At 40.5% G+C, this 15,131-nt stretch overlaps 2 protein-coding genes across 13 annotated transcripts in view; one reads left to right on the forward strand and one right to left on the reverse strand.

The window, feature by feature from the left end:
* Positions 1-1,188, reverse strand: part of LOC110537671 (cullin-5) — a 43,218-nt gene extending 42,030 nt beyond the window's left edge. For 3 of the 8 annotated variants that reach the window (XM_021623888.3, XM_021623887.3, XM_021623886.3), the window contains exon 1: positions 755-851. In XM_021623888.3, coding sequence (XP_021479563.2) covers positions 755-796 — 42 coding nt within the window. In that variant the 5' untranslated portion in view covers positions 797-851. Of the gene's footprint in view, positions 1-754 lie in introns of all 8 variants that reach the window. The other 5 variants (XM_090192569.1, XM_090192568.1, XM_090192567.1 and 2 more) reach the window with 3 other exon arrangements.
* slc35f2 (solute carrier family 35 member F2) lies at positions 1,167-14,694 on the forward strand. Of its 5 annotated transcripts, none has more exons than XM_021623894.3 (10): positions 3,844-3,993; positions 4,307-4,416; positions 5,585-5,708; positions 5,834-6,006; positions 6,667-6,794; positions 8,703-8,862; positions 10,550-10,706; positions 11,242-11,294; positions 13,277-13,431; positions 13,811-14,694. In XM_021623894.3, exons 2-10 carry the CDS (start codon positions 4,392-4,394, stop codon positions 13,934-13,936), a joined length of 1,101 nt encoding a protein of 366 aa, XP_021479569.2. In that variant the 5' UTR covers positions 3,844-3,993; positions 4,307-4,391; the 3' UTR covers positions 13,937-14,694. The 5 variants fall into 5 exon arrangements, 3 of the variants coding, with proteins under 3 accessions (XP_021479570.2, XP_021479567.2, XP_021479569.2); XR_016485091.1 differs by having other exon boundaries at positions 3,867-3,993; positions 10,550-10,803; XM_021623895.3 differs by lacking the exons at positions 3,844-3,993; positions 4,307-4,416 and adding an exon at positions 1,167-1,262.
* Positions 14,695-15,131: the final 437 nt, after the last annotated feature.

Raw genomic sequence — 15,131 nt, forward strand, 5'->3', positions numbered from 1 at the left:
TAGTAGTAGACATGACTAGTTATAGGTCCTCATCAAATAGGCCTACATTGTATCACACATCAGTAAGCTAGCCCCACAAAAATATATAAAAATATATGTAGAATCAATTTTGCGCCAGTGTGTCCTGATATATAATGTTATCGTAGCTAGGTAGCTATCGGATGTTGCTGGCAAGTAGCTTTAGCCTACCTTTGGTGTCTCGAAAAATCTAATCTAGGCAGTGATTCGGTGTTTTATCAGACATAACTACAGTACTGTAGCTCGCTAGCTAGACTGATACAGTAGAGATAACGCTAGCGGGGGGGGGGGGGGGGGGGGATGAGCAGACACTAAGTTAACGTAGCTAGTTACTGTGCCATCAGTGCCAGATGTCTAGCTAGCAAGCAGCAAACTGTGTTTTCATGAAAAAGACGATCATTTGTGAATACGTTAACTAATGAGTTCCTTAGTAAACGATAGTCATGTAAAGTTAAATGATAGTGTTAGCTAACTGTTACGAATCTAGTTATGTGTGGACTACTGGTACGTGTGGACTACTGGTGCAGCTAATTAGCACCAGGCTAACGAACCTCAATGAGAGGTGTACACAGCAGTCTTTCATTGCTAGCAAGGCAAACAACTTCATATCATCTATAGTGCAAGGCCATCTTCAGGTATGTGCGCTTAGCAACGTGGAGTAAGATATCCACAACTATGCAACAGACAATGATTCATGTAACGTTAATCAAATGTATTGAATTGAGCAGCCTCCTACCTTTAGCAAATTAGACGTCGCCATGTTCAGGACTACGAACATGAACTTATTCCCTCGAACAATCTCGCGATATTTACGGTGTTGTAGTTGCTAAAAGGATTTTAACAAAATCTGGAGAGAAAAAATGCATGTTTCCTGATTGATGGTTTATCATCATATTCCGTTTTTTAGTTTTTTTTAGCTAGACTAAACAAAATCCATACGTGTAATTAAAATTAATGTTGAAATAGTCTAATAATATACACTTATCAAAAAATAATGTCACCCACTAAAAACTATGAAACACTGGAAAAAAAGTAATAATATATTGTGTGCAGTGAAATGTGTCTAAACATTCATTAAAACATTTAATTTAAAATAGCTCGAAAAATCAACAGGTGATCTCTCCCTGTGCGCTGCGACCGAGGAAATTAGATCATTTTGGAGTCCTAGTCTCGCTCGGCACTGACGCATTCGAAATAACATACCAACTTTACTTTTGGACAAACAGAAAAAATACAACAGGCAGGTAAGGATCTTTACTATGCTATGCGAGAGTTACGGTATCATACCTAAAAGGGCATGAACGTTTATAAATATTTTTTTTACATTTTACATTTTTACATATGCTCATTTCAAAAGTATGACACAGTGTCTTAGTTCTACAGGCTTATGCCAATAACTCATATATACACTTGCCATTTGGTTTCTTAATGTTATAGGCTAATGGAAAAGCAGTGATACAATTCATATATAGGTCTACACTACAGTATATTGCATGACAATTCAACTTCCATCAATTCTTAATTATCAAATATTAACTTTCTGGAGTATTCACTCATAAGGATGATAACCTATAGTCAAATTGTTATATATATATATATATATATAGTACCAGTCAAAAGTTTGGACACAGCTACTCATTCCAGGGTTTTTCTTTATTTTTACTATTTTCTGCATTGTAGAATAGTAGTGAAGATATCAAAACTATGAAATAACACGCATGGAATCATGTAGTAACCAAAAAAAGTGTTAAATATATTTTATATTTGAGATTCTTCAAAGTAGCCACCCTTTGCCTTGATGACAGCATTGCACACTCTTGTCATTCTCTCAACCAGCTTCGTGAGGTAGTCACATGGAATGCATTTCAATTAACAGGTGTGCCTTGTTAAAAGTTCATTTGTGTATATTCTTTCCTTCGTAATGAGTTTGAGTTGGTATACAGAAGATAGCCCTATTTGGTAAAATACCAAGTTCATATTATGGCAAGAACCGCTCAAATAAGCAAAGAGAAACGACACTCCATCATTACTTTAAGACATAAAGTTCAGTCAATCTGGAACATTTCAAGAACTTTGAATGTTTCTTCAAGTGCAGTCGCAAAAACCATCAAGCGCTATGATGGTAATGGCTCTCATGAGGACCGCCACAGGAAAGGAATACCCAGAGTTACCTTAGCTGCAGAAGATAAGTTAATTAGTTACCAGCCTCAGAAATTGCATCCCAAGTAACATTAACATAGTTCAAGTAACAGACACATCTCAACATCAACTCTTCAGAGGAGACTAGTAGTGGTTTCTTTGCAGCAATTTGACCATGAAGGCTGCATTCACGCAAAGGACACCAACAAGAAGACTTGCTTGGGCCAAGAAACACGGCCATTGGACATTAGACCGGTGGAAATATGTCCTTTGGTCAGATGAGTCCAAATTTGAGATTTTTGGTTCCAACCGATGTGTCTTTGTGAGATGCAGAGTATGTAAACGGATAATATCTGCATGTGTGGATCCCACCGTGAAGCATGGAGGAGGAGGTGTGATGTTGTGGGGGTGCTTTGCTGGTGACACTGTCTGTGATTTATTTAGAATTGAAGGCACACTTAACCAGCATAGCTACCACAGCATTCTGCTGCGATACGCCACCCCATCTGGTTTGCACGTAGTGGGACTATCATTTGACCAAGAAGGAGAGTGATGTAGTGCTGCATCAGATGACCTGGCCTCCACAATCACCAGACCTCAACCCAATTGAGATGGTTTGGGATGAGTTGGACCACAGTGTGAAGGAAAAGCAGCCAACAAGTGCTCAGCATACGTGGGAACTCCTTCAAGACTGTTGGAAAATGCCAGGTGAAGCTGGTTGAGAGAATGCCAAGAGTGTGCAAAGCTGTTAGCAAGGCAAATGGTGGTTACTTACTGAAGAATCTAAAATATATTTTGATTTGTTTAACACTTTTTTGGTTACTACATGATTCCATGTGTTATTTCATCTGGGTTTTTTCTACAATGTAGAAAATAGTACAAATTAAGAAAAAACATTGAATGTGTAGGTGTGTCCAAAGTTTTGACTGGTACTGTATATATAATACAGTATAAGAGGAAATTATCTTATTAAACCCTAGGTCTAGCCTACTGATCACATAGTGGGCTAACTGGCAACAGTGGGTTAAAAATGATGCAACAGGCGCAGAGAACTGCAGGAGAGTGAAATCGACACAAGACAAAGTTTTGAATGCTTCAAGGACGGCAAGATATCAGTTTCTACACAATAACATAGGCGTTCTTATCATTCCACCATGGGATATCATTTTGTTTATATATATATGTCTCTCTCAGGCAAGGGCAGGTCCGAACTCAGAACACCCCACAGTCTGCTTAATGAGATCCCCAAACTACTTTTTTTATTTGTTAACATTTTGTATTAGTTCTTATATCTCACGAAGTTGATGGATGTTGCAGTCTAGCTGTCATGGGTGTTGTCTAAACTCTAAATATTGCAACATTCTGGTCAAATAAAAATACAATTGTATTTGTCACGTTAGCCGAATACAACAGATACAACCTTACTGTGACATGCTTACTTACAAGCCCACAACCAACAATGCCGTTTAAAAAAAAATACCTACAAAAATAAGAATATTATATAATCTGGTGGTGATGATGAGGTGCTGAAGGTGCTCAAATATCAAAACTGTCTGGATCATTCCGCTGTCGCCCGAAAGGACTCCCTTCAGCACCACATCATAGTTTGGTTGCAAGCTCATGGGCTTGATCAAGAGATTGACGTGACACAACAGCCTCTTGGCCAATCTCAGAAGAGGAGGCGGTCCTTTGGGCCTGTCGTAAAAAACAGTGGGTTAGATTTACCCATTGAGGTGCCTGCTGATGTATTTGGCCACGAGAGTTATGCTATGTCTTTTGAGCGCTCGATTTAACCGTAGCTTCAAATGAACGCCGAGGAGACTTTAACCTATGCAGGTAGATGAACTACCATATTCTATTTAATGTCTAGATATTTAGTCTGTGGCGCGCGTGACGATGCCTCGCAAGATTTGCTCGCGAGTGTATGGTGTTATATGATTGTAATTTTGTATCATTGTAGTCGCGTTACATTTGTAGTCTAAAATGTTGTAGTGGCTGAAAGTCTTAGTATTGTGTGTTCGGTACTTTATTTGGCCACGTGTTTTAATAGGAAGGTGTGACCGTAACTAGGTTTCCATCCAATTTGCGACAGACAATCTTTGGAATATTTGAAAGTCTGTATTAAACAATATGCACATTTTCCCACCAGATATGTTTCCATCAAACTGCCCTTTGCGGATAAAAGGCTGCGCGTGATGCTGTAGTACACACATAGCATTTGCAGGTCTGGGCACATGCGCTCTAGCCAACAGCTCGCAGGTACAGTCTATTTACATTGAGATTTTTATTGATAAGGGCGATATTATTTGTATTTGTCAAACGGCATCGATCATCATGTCAGCAGAATAGGACCCTCGTAATGTATTGCATAGGGAGGGGTATGAAGCTAATCACCTTGCACATTCATCACCCTGTGAAGTTAATCAATTTCATCTGTAGCCTAACAAACTGCAAGCTTTCCCGTGTCGTAGTGGGAGGACCACACAACATATCGCGTGACTCTAAATTGACTTCGATATGATGGCTATAATAACCCTTTCCGCTAAAATCTAAGTAGTAAGTCAACGTACCTAAGGTGCTCTGTTCTTCTCTTGAAGTATTTACTCATAAAGGCGTTTCCACCGCCATTTCTAGATTATTACATTTTACAGACACAAACAGATCCCACTACGTCGAACGAACAAATTGTATGTTGGCAATTTCTAAAAAAATTTTTTACCGGCATTTCATGTTTCCATCAGCCTGATCGTGACTTTTTTTTCATGTATCAGGTAAATCATTCGCATGAAATGGTTGGATGGAAACGTGGTCAACATATTGTGACAGGATGTTGATGAATGTTTCAGATTGTGACAGCCCGTTGAGTAAACATCCTGTGTTTGCTGTTTTTAGTTTAATTAAATATCTATCATCTACAGAGGAGCAATTGCACACCATGCACAATAGTATTTGTGTTGTTGTCATCCACAAATCTAAATGTTTTCCATTAATAAAAACATTAAAATCAGATTTAAATATCTGATTTGGGCTATTGAAACAAGCGAGGCCCGCTCACTTTATCACACCACCAGGGCTACTGCATGAAATGTCTTCCTTGATTAAAAACCTTTCGTATTAAAGGGCTGGGAATAGTTGAGAGCTGTAGTCTATAAAAACGTAGGCCTAATCTCCTTTTCAAAAAGTACTAATCTGGCATGAAAAAGATAAAAACATAATTAGCAGTGTTACCTTCCTTGGAGTGCCTAGTTGAGCACAATATAATGAGGCCTAAATTCCAGGGGAGATTACTGCACACTGCTTGTCTGGGTCTTTGATGCAGACATTGTTAATAAAACTGTTCAGTTCCCTCTTGCTGTTTCACCTCTCTCTCTTTTTCCCTAATCTGTCTCCCCCCCCCCCCCCCCTTCTGTTTTGGTGGGGTTCTCAGGGATACCTCAGAAGGAAATGGATGGTTCTGAGCCTGCAGAGAGCTCTGACTGTGGACATGGAAAGAGCTGTTGGACAGCCTGTGCCAGGCTGCGCAACTACAAGCTGAAGGGCATCTTCACATGGTGAGCACAACAAGACAAACAACGCACAGACGCAACAGACCATGCACAGACACAAAATGGGCATATTATTCTACAGTACATACATTTAAGTGATTTATTGATTGATGTTAACATGACCTTGGCAGGCGTCTGCTGAAGACCATCGCCATGGGCCAGGCCCTGTCCATGCTGATTTGCGGTACGGCGGTCAGCTGCCAGTACCTAGCGGAAGCGGGTGTGGAGACGCCCATGCTCCAGAGCTTCCTCAACTACATCCTGCTGCTGCTCACCTACACGGCCTCGCTCAGCCTCAGAAAAGGTCAGAAACCACCGCCCTGAATTCTACACATGCTAATGCTAAAGTACATTGACTGAGTACATTGATTTGCATTAGTTTTTGGTCCAAAAATGCTAATATTAGTGAGAATCATCACCTTTGTCATTATTTGCAGGGGCCAGTTAGAATATTTTAGAAATGCATCCTTCCTACAGTTGATTCCTTGAGGATATCATATTTTTATGCATACTTTGAAAGGTGAAAGCAAGGTTATGCCACCTTATTACTTTCACCAATTCAACCAATTAAGATCAGTCATTACTTCAAGGAAGAGAGGATGGAATGGAGGATGCAGGATGGAGGTATTCAAACAGGCCCTGATCTTCCTGACCATACACTAGCAGTAGAGTTTGTGAAGCCACATAGTTCCGAATCTAATTGGGGATATTTGGGAATCCTACCTACTGGGATAAAAAATAGTGATTATTATATGGGTTGTGTTTATTACGGCATGCAAGGGAAATGAAAATGTGTGTTTTTAAGTCCTTGTAGTCTTTTCATGTTTTAGACTGTTTTCATCCGTTTGGTGCCCAATGAACACAACCGTGGCCTACACAGCGAGACTAAAACAACAGTCCTGCTAACTCATAAAATATTAAATTTTTTGTCTCACTCTGGATTCTCGCTTTGCTGTTTTAACAGGTGATGGGAATATATTACAGATTTTAAAAACAAAATGGTGGCGGTATTTACTTATGGGACTGACGGACGTGGAGGCAAACTACACAGTGGTGAAGGCATACCAGTTTACAACGTTGACCAGCATACAGGTAAGAAATTACTAATACCGTTGCATACTGTGTTTTTTGAGTGAAGAATGACTCACTAATTGATGTATCTAGGATCCAGGTGATACATTGAGTCACCTGACTGGTTTTTCCAGGTGCGCCACAAATTAATATTCAAGTGCCTTTAGGGCTTGGAGGTATACCATATTTTACAATGTACACAGTGGAGGCTGGTGGGGGGAGCTATAGGAGGACAGGCTCATTGGAATGGAATGAATGGAATGGTATCAAACATATGGAAACCACACGTTTGACTCTGTTCCATTAATTCCATTACAATAAGCCAGTCTTCCTATAGCTCCTCCCACCAGCCTCCACTGATGTACCGGTATTGATGCACAGACCAGTTTGGGTTTTTCCTTTGCCTTCTATAACGGTATTTTAATGTTTTGTTTTGTTAAATGTGACATGCCGTGTATAACCTCAATTTTTATAGTTTACACGCTACTTGAGTCATTCCTCTCTTTCGCTCTCGCTCTCTTCCCCCTCCCCCCATGCCCTGTCACTTATGGAGTGCATATGTTGTTGCTTGACCACGAGACACTTACATTCAGTCAACGATATTGTTTCCGCATAGCTTCTTAATATAAACCCTCAAGCGTTCTATAATTACTCTTAGTTTGTTTCTTACATCTGTAAACAGCTAGCTTGTTTGTATTTTCTTAGTAAGTTTTAGCTAAATTGTTTTAGCCACTAATGCTAATAGCTAGTTAGTTGTCTAGCTAGCTAGCTAATAAATGTACTGAGTCAGAGCAAACGCAGCTAGCTAATACAACCTGATACCACTGATGGTGTAAGCCTAAATCAGCATATTTATGCAACAGTAACTTCTAAATCAGTGGAATAGGCTTAGCATGACTATATTGGCTACATGAAGACACTTTTTAATGTAGCCAAAGATTATAGGGTCCCCTAGGAAACACTGACCAATGCTTTGGTTTCAACCCTGTCACAATAACTCCTCCCTGACATTTTAATTTGTTGACATGTCAAACAACACTGTATTCAATGTGTTATTTATTCTAACTATAGAATTAGAACAAGCATTCTATTTCCAAGATTCCAACAGTTCACCCAATTGTTTTGATCTAAATCGCAAGTCAAATCACAAATGCAACATTTGGTTAAAAATAAGGGCAAGATTTTTTTGCCCATATTGTGTAACCCTAGTGTGGAAATTATCTAAAATTAGTGCAGGAAATTTGGAAATTGTTATGAGGAAAATATTTTGGGTTGAATTGAACAGTATGAAACAATCAGAATGAAGAAATACCCATAGAAATCACTTAGAATGTATGTGTTGCCACCCTAGGGTCATGCATTACTCATAAAGCAATTGTAGACATTTTGTTATTCAAAATAATAAAATACGGTTAAAAGCTGTGGCACCAGAGACTCTGGGTTCGCGCCCAGGCTCTGTCGTAACCGGCCGCGACCGGGAGGTCCGTGGGGCGACGCACAATTGGCCTAGCGTCGTCCGGGTTAGGGAGGGTTTGGCCTGTAGGGATATCCTTGTCTCATCGCGCACCAGCGACTCCTGTGACGGGCCGGGCGCAGTGCGCGCTAACCAAGGTTGCCAGGTGCACAGTGTTTCCTCCGACACATTGGTGCGGCTGGCTTCCAGGTTGGATGCGCGCTGTGTTAAGAAGCAGTGCGGCTTGGTTGGGTTGTGTATCGGAGGACACATGACTTTCAACCTTCGTCTCTCCCGAGCCCGTATGGGAGTTGTTGCGATGAGACAAGATTGGCCTAGCGTCGTCCGTCGCTACTAAACAATTGGATACCATGAAATTGGGGAGAAAAGGGGGGTAAAATCCACACCATATCACCCAGCCCTAAGTGTCTTTTTTTTTTACACCTGAAAAATACTGTATGTGGTTCTGGTTGCAGCTGCTGGACTGCTTTGTGATCCCGGTGCTGATGGTGCTCTCCTGGTTCTTCCTGAAGACACGCTATCGCCTGGTGCACTTTGTGGCTGTGGCCGTTTGTCTGCTGGGGGTGGGTGCCATGGTTGGGGCCGACCTACTGGCTGGGAGAGACCAGGGATCCAGTAAGAACACTACTCATGATATTTAATAAGGCCTGAGGAGGTGTGCAATATGACCAATATACATGTACTACGGCTGAGGGCTGTTCTTAAACACGATGCAACGCGGAGGTGCCTTATTGCTATTATAAACTGGTTACCAACATAATTAGAACAGTAAACATGCAATTTAGCTTAATTTTTAAAAATGTGTTTTATGTATATACTTTTTTTTGGTGTTGTAGTTGTTGTTTTGCTTCATACCTGTGTTTATATTTAAGCAATAAGGTCCGAGGATGTGTGGTATATGGCCAATATACCACGGATAAGGGTTGTTCTTATGCACAACGCAATGCCTTAGCTGTGGTTTATTGGCCATATATCACAAACCCCAGAAGTGCCTTATTGCCATTGTAAACTGTTTAGCAATGTAATTAGAGCAGTAAAAATACGTGTTTTGTCATACCTGTGGTATACAGTCTGATATACCACGGCTGTCAGCCAATCAGCATTCAGAGCTCGAACCGCCCAGTTTATGTCTGTTATACACTGGATGGTTCAAGCCCTGAATGCTGACAGCTGTGATATATCATACCACGGGTATGAAAAAACACACATTTTTACTGCTCTAATTGCATTGGTAAACAGTTTGTAATAGCAATAAGGCACCTCTGGGGGTTGTGATATGTGGCCAATGTACCACGGCTAAGGGCTGTATCCAGTCACTCCGCGTTGTGTCGTGCATAAGAACAGCCCTTAGCCAGTTGTGGCCAATATACCACAGCATCAAATGTGTTTAATTATAGCCAAGGTATAAAAGGGATAATCAACTCTGGAAAATAATGCAACTCTGTGGAAGGTTAGTTCCACCAGCGTGTCGTGGAACACACCATCCACGTCCGTTCAATATTTTCCATAGAACGCATAGACCCTCATTGATTATCCCTTACGTAATGTAGAGAATGTTGGCGTTTATCGGTCGTCACTAGTTACCACACCCACAAAGTCATAAACCCAGCCTATTTCTACTATTTCTCTTCTTAAAATCTGATTTTAAACCTAACCTTAACCACACCAATTTTGACATTTTGGCCGAGGTAACTAGGGACAACTGCGTATATCCCTTACATATTATATATGTTATTATTGTCAGGGTCTACACAGGAATATATATTATACCCTGAGTGTTTCCTGGGAGTGGGGGTCAACCTACTGGCTAGGAGACCCTTGATCCAGGGAGAACACTACCTATTGTAATTTATTGATATAACACTTTGGGCCTGTTTTCCAGACAGTTTAATCTCCAATAAATATGCTTTATAGTCTAGGACAAGGCTTTTCTCTACTTCTTTTGATGTAGAAGACATACCTTTTTATACTTAGTCAGGCATATCCATAGAGGAATAACAGCTTTAAATGTACCTCAGTGTCTTTTCTCGGGACATAAACAGTTCCATACATTTTGATCCGGAGAGGCCTTAGGGTTCACTGCACGGGAAAAGATAAACAGGCATTATTAAACTCACATCACAAACCCTTAGAGCTGATTCCTCATATTATTAGCTCTGCAAATTACCCTAACTAACATGTCAAAGACTGTTTGACTAAAATAACATTAGTCTTTTCTCTCTCTCCTTCTCTCACCTTATATTTATCTCATACTCTCCCTCCTCTCCTCTCTCTCTCTCCCTCCTTCCCTCTCTCCGTCTAGCCAGTGATGTGTTGCTGGGGGACGGTCTGGTGCTGGTGAGTGCTGCACTGTATGCAGTGTCGAATGTTTGTCAGGAGTACACGGTGAAGAACCTGAGCCGTGGGGAGTTCCTGGGTATGATGGGCCTGTTTGGCACCCTGATCAGCGGCATACAGCTGTAAGACTCTCCTCTCTCCAGGGTTGAACCGGTTCAAAGACAGTCTTTCCTGCCTTTCTCCCCCTCAGTATTAAAGGGATAGTTCACTTTCACAAATGTAAGCTTACTTAGCTTTCCTTTTGTTTTAGGCCAAGATTCAATCTGAACCCAGTTTGTAGACAATGCAGCTTTTAAAGGCAATGTTACTGTGTTCACTGAGAATGCATTCACAGTAAATGCTGCAGATGTCGGCTCAATTGGAAATGACCTCTGCCTCATTGTCGACATCCCGCGATCAGATTGAATCCTGGCACTAGCTTATCTTCAAAAAGCAAACTATCCATTTACCTTTTTGTTTGGTGCACTACATCAGTCAGTACATATTGTATTTATTATGGTACTTTCCCCCACAGCATCCAGACATCACATTTTCATCAGTTGACCAGTTATTTTAGGCAAAATCTACCCATCAGAATGGTCTTGAAGGTGCTTTGTAAGTCTGTCGACCGACACAGTTCCTGTTTGCAATCTTACCTTCTGTTGTCCTGTGTTGCAGAGCCATATTGGAAACCAGTGCAGTAGCAGCTATTAAATGGAACTGGAAAATTAGTAAGAATTCATTTTCTCCCCATATTTGATAACCCCCTTACTCAATTGTCAGAATCATATACAGTCAGGTCCATAATTATTGGCAACCCTGATAAAGATGAGCAAAAAATACTTTAAAATAAATAATAAGAATACTGTATATTGTATTATCCCAAAAATGTGTAAATTACATTTTCTACTAATACAATTGATCAGAGGAATACATAATACAACAAAGTAATACAACAAATCTCAAAAAGATGGGGGTGAAAGTTATTGGCACCCCTGTTTTCAATACTCTACCACTCTCCCCTTGTAAAAAATAATGACGTTTTCTAAATTGTTTGAGATTAGAGAACACATTGGGAAGGATATTAGACTATTCTTCCATACAGAATCTTTCCAGATCCTTGATATCATTCGCCTGTTCTTATAAACTGCCCTCTTCAATTCAAACCACAGGTTTTCAATGGGGTTCAAGTCCATTGCAAAATGTTGATATTGTAACCATTCCTTTTGGATTTTGATTAGTGTTTAGGGTTCTTGTGTTGCTGGAAGATTCACTTGCAGCCAAGTGTCAGCATCCTGGCAGGGGCAACCAGGTTTTTGGCAAACATTTCCTGGTACTTGGTCAAGTTCATGATGCCGTTGACCTTAACAAGGGCCTCAGGACCAGTGGAAGCAAAATAGCCCGTAACATATCAAAGTTTATTTGTCGCGTGCACCTAATACAACAGGTAATGGTTACCTACAAGCTCTAAACAATGGTGAAAAAAATGTATTAGGTGAATAATGGGTAAGTAAAGAAATAAAACCGGTGCTATGGTCAGACGACACACGCACGCACACACGTGATGGGTTTGACGGTAAAAAACAGAAGCATATCTAGATTTGAACCCCATTGAAAACCTTTTTTTTTGAGCATGCAATATTGCTCAGTATTTGCATTATTTATTTATTTTTGCTCATCTTTCAGGGTGCAAATAATTTTGGACATGACGGTATGTTGATTATGCCCAAGTTTTTTTTTTTTTTTTTTTTCATTTGGGTAATAATCTCTTTTACTCTAGTTACAGGTAACTACTAAAATAATGGAAACCCTAGAATAAATTAGGGATACAAAGTACTGTATATGGAAAGCAGGTGCTTCCACACAGCTGTAGTTCCTGAGTTCATTAAGCATTTAACATCTCATCATGCTTAGGGTCATGTGTATAAATTCTGGGCATGCCATTATTTTTGTTACCTTGGCAATGCCCCCATCCATAGGGTACGAATGGTTTGATTAGCATGAAAACGATGTAAGCCATATGCCATGGCCGTCTCAGTCACCAGATCTCAACCCAATTGAACAATTATGGGAGATTCTGGAGCGGGTCCTGAGACGGCTTTTTCCACTACCATCAGCAAAACACCAAATTATTGAGTTTATCGTGGAAGAATGGTGTTGCATCCCTCCAATATTGTTGCAGACACTTGTAGAATCTATGCCAAGGTGAATTGAAGCTGTTCTGGCTCATGGTGGCCCAACGCCCTATTAAGACACTTTATGTGGATGTTTCCATTATTCTTGACAGTTACCTGTATATGCTCTGTATAAAGCTATTTTGCTCTGTGCAATAGTTTTACAGAAAGTGCTTTGTTTGTCCGGTAGAATTCCCTTCTGAGATTCTGGGCCTTATTCAGTAGGGCACATATTGCAGAACATTTTGAAACGGAAAACAAAACTTTGAATTTCTTATTGAGGAAGTCCAGGAAGTACAATCTCCTCCATTTCAATCTGTTGCAAATGTTTTCTCCTCTTTGTTTCTTTACTGGACACAACCCTGGTGCATGTTCAGTAATACACAATGTTGCAAAATGCTTTGAAAAGGAAAACACTAAATAAGCGTTTCATGATTGGACCAGACAAGTCCAGGCAGTCCCTCCCCACTTCTTTGTTTCAGACCATTTTCTTCCATTTGGTGCCTAATGAACACGAACCCTGGTGTTTCCCTCCACAGTCGTACTGTTTGCGGCCTACGCCTTCTGCATGTATGCCCTGTACAGTTTCATGCCCCTGGTGGTCAAGATGACCAGTGCCACTGCAGTGAATCTCTCCCTGCTCACCGCTGACCTCTTCAGCCTCTTCTGTGGCATCTTCCTCTTCTACTTTGTTGTGAGTTAAATATAACATTTTTCTGTGGGTTTGCTCTTGAGCCAGAGGGGGTGCCCAAAATTGTTATCCAGAAATTCCTTTATTGGACAGAAAGGGGCCCACGCCCATGAGCAAAAGCATATATTGTAAGCCTAAGGTGGTTTCTGTTGTTTAATGAGAAGGATTCTGTGGTTTGATTAGATAAAGAAATGTACATTGTCATGTGTATATGAAACATACAGCCAACTCAAGCCAATCTTTGAGGTAAATACTGACTTCCATAATGTTTAACTAGCACCTTCTCACAAATGTGTTACAAATTAGTTATACAGAGCAACTATAGCTGCTGATCCAGGGTCTGTGAAATGGATCAATCAAAACATCTACCTCTGACCCACAGTTCTCAGGCCTGTACATTGTGTCGTTTGTGGTGATCACCGTGGGCTTCGTCATGTTCAACGCTGTGCCCACCTACACGCCCGTTCCCGAGTCGGACTCCGCCGGCGAGGAGGACGACGAAGTTTGACGACCCTGCTGCCTTTGTTGAGGGAGAAAAAGACCCCCAGAAAGGAGAGACCACCACAGACCTGCTCCAAGCGGGAGCAGAGGGGAGGGGGGCCAAGGAAGAGGGGACAGAGACGAGCAACAGGCGTGCAGTGACATACGTTACAGAAGAACACAGCACGAAGATGTAGCCAACTAGATTATGTTTAAGTTATTCTTTCAACAACTACATAGATGACGGGGTTTTCTGTAGTTGTATAGGTGTATAGAAGCCTAGGTGCTGCCAAGTACCCTGGTGCGACAGACTGCATGGTACAAAGCGAGCTACCCGCTACTATGTACCCAACAATATGGCTCATTAGTTTGCTTTATTAGACAAGCTAGTATGCAACCTCACAATATTTTTCTGCTATTGGGTTGACAATCTATATATTTTAGATTATATTTTATCAAAGGCTTACATTGTGTTCTGCCTCCTTTTTAAACTAATCAGTGTATGGTGTGTTGATTACTATATTTCTTCCCCACGAGGACAATGTATTTGCAAAGCACATTCAAAAAGACACTTCCTCCAAACAGTATTTATTTGTGCGATTCCAGGTTGCTATAGTAGCCTACTAATACACAATGGTCAATGTATTTTTTGTTTTTTTGCAGCAGGTCTTCTGAAAACTAATAGGTAAATGAAACATTTGCGGTGTTTGTCTGCCGAAATTATGCCTTTGCCAAAGTGTTTTTGTATATTGATGATAAAGTTTTATATTCTCTTGTTTCTGGTTACATCTGTCATGGCTCTTCTTTTCTATGAGGATGTTGTTATCATTATTGTGCTAGATCCCTCAGTGACTGTCTTGATTATTTTAAGTTTTTGTCAACCAAAAATCATTTAGAACCTTAAGGTGCGTGCTCAAGCACCCAAGAGGTAAATATAGCCTTATAAATGGTCCCTATTATCTTATATTGCCACTCATGCCTCATTTGTACGTGGTGCTAACATGCATACCGTGTTTCTGATCCTATCCACATTCTGATTATGGCCACATTATAGCCGTTGCATCTACACATGGTAAAATGTGTCTTATCTGTCCACATTGTGAACAGATTAGCTGGTGCTTCCCTGTATTCAAATTAATTTACAGATATCGTTGTAAAATATGGATTTATTGTCAAATGTGTGCACAATTAGAATTTGGACAAGTTAAGGACAAAGGCTGCAT

This window comes from Oncorhynchus mykiss, chromosome 12 (genome assembly GCF_057628025.1).
Source record: "Oncorhynchus mykiss isolate SJ-2025 chromosome 12, ASM5762802v1, whole genome shotgun sequence".
In the NCBI taxonomy this organism is placed as follows: domain Eukaryota; kingdom Metazoa; phylum Chordata; class Actinopteri; order Salmoniformes; family Salmonidae; genus Oncorhynchus; species Oncorhynchus mykiss.